The sequence below is a fragment of the Protobothrops mucrosquamatus genome, unplaced genomic scaffold, assembly GCF_001527695.2.
Source record: "Protobothrops mucrosquamatus isolate PMUCROS unplaced genomic scaffold, P.Mucros_1.0 scaffold11654, whole genome shotgun sequence".
Lineage (NCBI taxonomy): Eukaryota > Metazoa > Chordata > Lepidosauria > Squamata > Viperidae > Protobothrops > Protobothrops mucrosquamatus.
The window spans coordinates 2,145-6,423 of NW_015397433.1; the positions used below are offsets into that span (position 1 = coordinate 2,145).

General features: G+C 43.7%; 1 protein-coding gene across 1 annotated transcript; it reads right to left on the reverse strand.

The window, feature by feature from the left end:
* Positions 1-576: 576 nt before the first annotated feature.
* Positions 577-3,679, reverse strand: LOC107301339 (chondroitin sulfate glucuronyltransferase-like; the record flags this gene model as incomplete). The annotated part of the gene is made up of 3 exons (XM_015830576.1): positions 577-687; positions 2,089-2,271; positions 3,115-3,679. Coding segments are annotated over 3 exons (859 nt in total), but the record flags the coding sequence as incomplete, so codon positions are not given.
* Positions 3,680-4,279: the final 600 nt, after the last annotated feature.

A 4,279-nucleotide genomic window follows, 5' to 3' on the forward strand; every position in this document is an offset into this window, starting at 1 on the left:
ACTTGCTTCCAGAAGTTGTGGGCAATCCATGACTAGAAGTTTTCAAGAAGAGATTGAATAACCATTTGTCTGAAATGGTATAGGGTCTCCTGCTTGAACAGGGGGTTAGACTAGAACAGGGGCTCCCAACTCCTGGTCATGGCCCATTTGGAACTCAGCTGTGCAAGTGGTTGTTGAGCGTGCGTGCAGCTCCTCTTCTGCAAATGCCTGCCATTCACACAGAACCATCCCCTCCCCCCTGCCGGGCTGCCAATCCAGAAAGGTTATGGACCAATGGACTAGAAGACCTCTGTTATTTAGTTAGCATATCAAATGTAATTTGAGTAGAAGAAAAGGATTTGCAGAGAAGGAAGGCTTTTACAAGAAACAGTGGCCAGGAGAAAGATGAAGCCAAGTAAACTCCAAGTAAACTGACCCTTTCTCCCGTACAGCCGATTGGTAGGGAAAAAGCAACCATTCAGAATTCAGAGCTCGGGTGGTCATAGAGATCAATTTACCGATCTGCCATTCAAGACTAAAATAATCTCTTAACTGTACTGCTTAATGAGTTGAGAATGCAGCACGGGATAAGGAAGGCTAAACAGCAGAGAGGAAAATATAGATGTCAACATTTCTCTGTTTAGAAAGAACAAGCTCGTCAAATGTGCCTTCTGGAATTCTTTCCAGCCCTTTCATAGCAGCTTCACTCTAGATGCGGAGACAGGAGGAAAGCGGGTTCAGACCAGACCCGAAGGCAACATTCTGAGCAGGCGCCTAACTGCCTCTCCCACAAGGACCCATTTCCCTTCTCCCTAGCCTGATCCAGATCATTTTCAAACTCAAGTGTTTCTTTAACATGTCAAATTTGGTCCTCTTTTGTTCAGTTTGTGAAGAATTAAAGGTGGCTCCGGCTTAACAACCCCTTGTTCAGTGACCATTCAAATGGACGATGGCACTGAACATGGGATACTTTATAACAGGTCCTCAGAATTCCAGCTGTTACAGCATTCCCGCATCACATGATCACCGTTTGCAACTTTCTTTGTTGGTTCTGACAAGGAAAATCAGTGGCGAAGCCAGCAGGAGGTTGCAAAGAGAGACCACGTGATGCCCTCACTTAATGACCTGCGGGTAATTTGCCAAACAATGGCAACGGGGAGTGCCAGAATTGCCATCACTATGCTATCACATTGCCAGAATTGTGGCTACTAAAGAGATCCCGATTGTTGGAATTAATCAAGGACTACCTGTACTTTGCTACCGGACAAACAGATAGATGGATAGTCCCTTCAAATAATTTATTTCCAACATTCTATGGGTTCAAAAAAATAAAGCAGGTTGATACTGCCCACATTAGAGACGATACATTTTCAGTAGCTGGGAAACAGGGCAGAATTGCCAATAATTATTAGAGCCAGAATCAAAACCAGACCAAGAAATGGATGGCACTAATTTTCTCTCGTCTTTTTTCAATATCCCAACATCGTCTGTCTTCTCTTTTTCCTCTTCTTATTAGAAGAAGGAACAAAGGGAACCTGAGATCTGGCCAAAGGACAGCTGATCTAACTCTATCTTAACAGATATGAGAGGATGAATAGCTTTGATTATAATTCTTCCCAACCAATTCCTCAGAGGTGTGGAATTCTAATTCCCAGAATTCCACAAAATGGCACAACGGATGAAGAATTCCAGGAGCTGAAGTCCACCAGGTTAAAGAAGAATGTTCTCTTATGGTAAGATGACCAATCGTCCTACTTTAGGGAGGACAGTCCTTCTTTTGTACTCATTTAAACAATAATTAATAAGTATGTAAGCATAATTACAATATAAAATGTTATTGTTACAAATGTTTTTTATTATGCATTTATCATATTATAGTGTATTCTGTATTGTTGCAATGAATAAAATGTTTTATTTACGATATTTTTTTCTTCAATTTATTTGTGTCCTCCTTCTCATTGTAAAAAAGGTGGTCACCTTACTTATGGGTACTGCTCAACCTGACTGATTTTTCTGAAAAATTAACGTGGCAGCAGAATGAAAGCAGGCGTGTCAAAAAAAAAAGTCAAGGGAACTTTGGGTCAGAATCTCGGAATCTGCCCACCTTACCTGTAGCTGCTGGATCTCTTGATAAGTGCGCTCCAGCTCTACACGAGCAAAGTGCCTGTGCAGCCGATACATCTGAAGAGGGTCCAGCACTGGGTGAACAGTGAATGCAGCATTGAATTGTGGATCGCTCTCCTTTTCAGGGTCTGTGTTCTTCCCAAGCTCAAAGTAATGGTAGCGTAAGCCCTGGCAGAGAAGAGGGAAAGAAGCACGTCAGTCTGGAAATTTCAGCCTTTCCAGCAAATATACCCAGAGGCTAACCAGCATCTCTCTTTCTGATTTGCTAGCAAAATAAAAAACTGCTGAAGAAGACGCTCAGCTTTCAGTTGGAAGGCAGGTATGACCAAGAACGTACTTCACAACATACTATTCTCTCAAGTCACTCCTGATCTTTGAATAAAAACATCCAGTGGGCAAATTGTTCTTGTTCTTTGCTTTTTGCTTATTTCACCACTCTTCAAGTCATCCTGTTCTTGGACTGGACTCCTTGGTCCGGAGATGGGATGGAACTGAACGATTTTTAAAAAGTGCTTTTTTAAAAATTTAGTCTGACTGGAAACACAAGGGCAAATGTACTGATTACTTTAAATCTCAAGGGCTCCTTACAATGAAAGACAGCACCAGAATATTGCCTCCTTTTTACCCAGAAAGAAAAGTTTTGCCCATAGTAAAATAGCAGTTAGAGCTACAAAAACAATAGTTAAGTAGCATTCCCTCAGTGAAAAGATCCCCACAGGAAACATGTTCCACCAAAAGTGAGTCCTGTTTCAAAATGATTCATAGATGTCTCTTTGATTCTGAAAGCCCAATGAGGTTTTAAGATAACAATTTGAATAGGAGATATCTGATAACTGCATATCACGCATATCAGAATTCTACTCTTTGAATCCTCGTGTGGTAAAAGCAAAGGGTTTCCCCTCTTTTCCATTTCTCAAAACTTGTGACTGTGAAGATATCACACACAAGCAAAGCTATCCCCACAGAAGGAGGAAACAAGACGTGGCCACATCAGAGGAAACAAAGCCTCACCTCCTGCTCTGCCACGCAGTCTATTCCTGTGTAGTCAATGATACAGCGGCCCAGCCATTCATCGGGGCGTGCACTCAAGATATCGTTCCGGCAGCTTTCCAAGTGAGGCTGCAAACGCAGGAGCAAAGCTCGGGAAAGCAGGTAACCGAAGCCACCGTAGCAGTAGTGCCCCTGAGTGTCCCCACCAATGAACTCCTCTGGTCGGCCCATGTAGAGCAGAGTGTCGATGCTGAGATGAGAGGCCAGGTGGTTCACCCGATGGGCTTCGACGTATGTATCATCCTGCACCAGGAACACCCAATCAAAGTCTGACAGGTAATGGTCTATCATGTATTTGACAGTCTGGTACATGTTCCATATGGGCCTCTCATCTCCATGCGTCACCACCGTCATGCCATGGGGCACCTTGCGCCCCCGGGTGCCCGTGAAGTAGATCAGGCGCTCCAGCCGGTGGCCTAGTGTTCGATTCACTGCCACTGCCAGCGAGTTCAATGTGTTCTTTGAGGTCAGCACACCCACAAAGAGACGCTGCCGCATACCCAGCTCTGTGCTGATATATCGGGTCCTTCGGGAGTAGGGAGGAAATGCAGGAAAAAATGAAAAGAAAACAAGACAAGACAGTTAAGTCTCCTCTCCTCCAACAATCACACCCTGCCAGTCAAGGGAAGGGCATCTCAGCCCTGCGCTTCATAGCAATTGGCCAATCTCTAAAGATGTGCAAACAGTTTCATTATCAAAATGTCCCAGTCCTAACATTTGTTGTCCCAATGATATAAGAAGAGATCCAATGTCAAATAGCCTGTTCCTATCTTACCAGCAAGGTCAGAATAGCATTTGGGGGTTGGGATGCTTAAAGGACAAAATGTTTCGCTTATATGTAAAAGTTGGTGTATTAAAATTTTGTAGAGAAATAATGTAAAGTTTTATGAAAAGGAGATGCTCGGCCAGTACCCCCAAACTGCATTCGAAGGAAGAGGAAAGGAAGGAGGTGGGATGTGTGGGGTGGTTGAAAGAGAGGAGAGAGGTGTAGGTAGGAGGATAGGAGGGGAGGAGGGAAGTAGGTAGGAAGGGTGAAAGAGAGGGTGGATGCAGGGGGAGGGGCTGCCGAGCTGCTCTGAAATTTTTATGTCTGTATTAATATGATTTTTTCACTAATGTATACCAT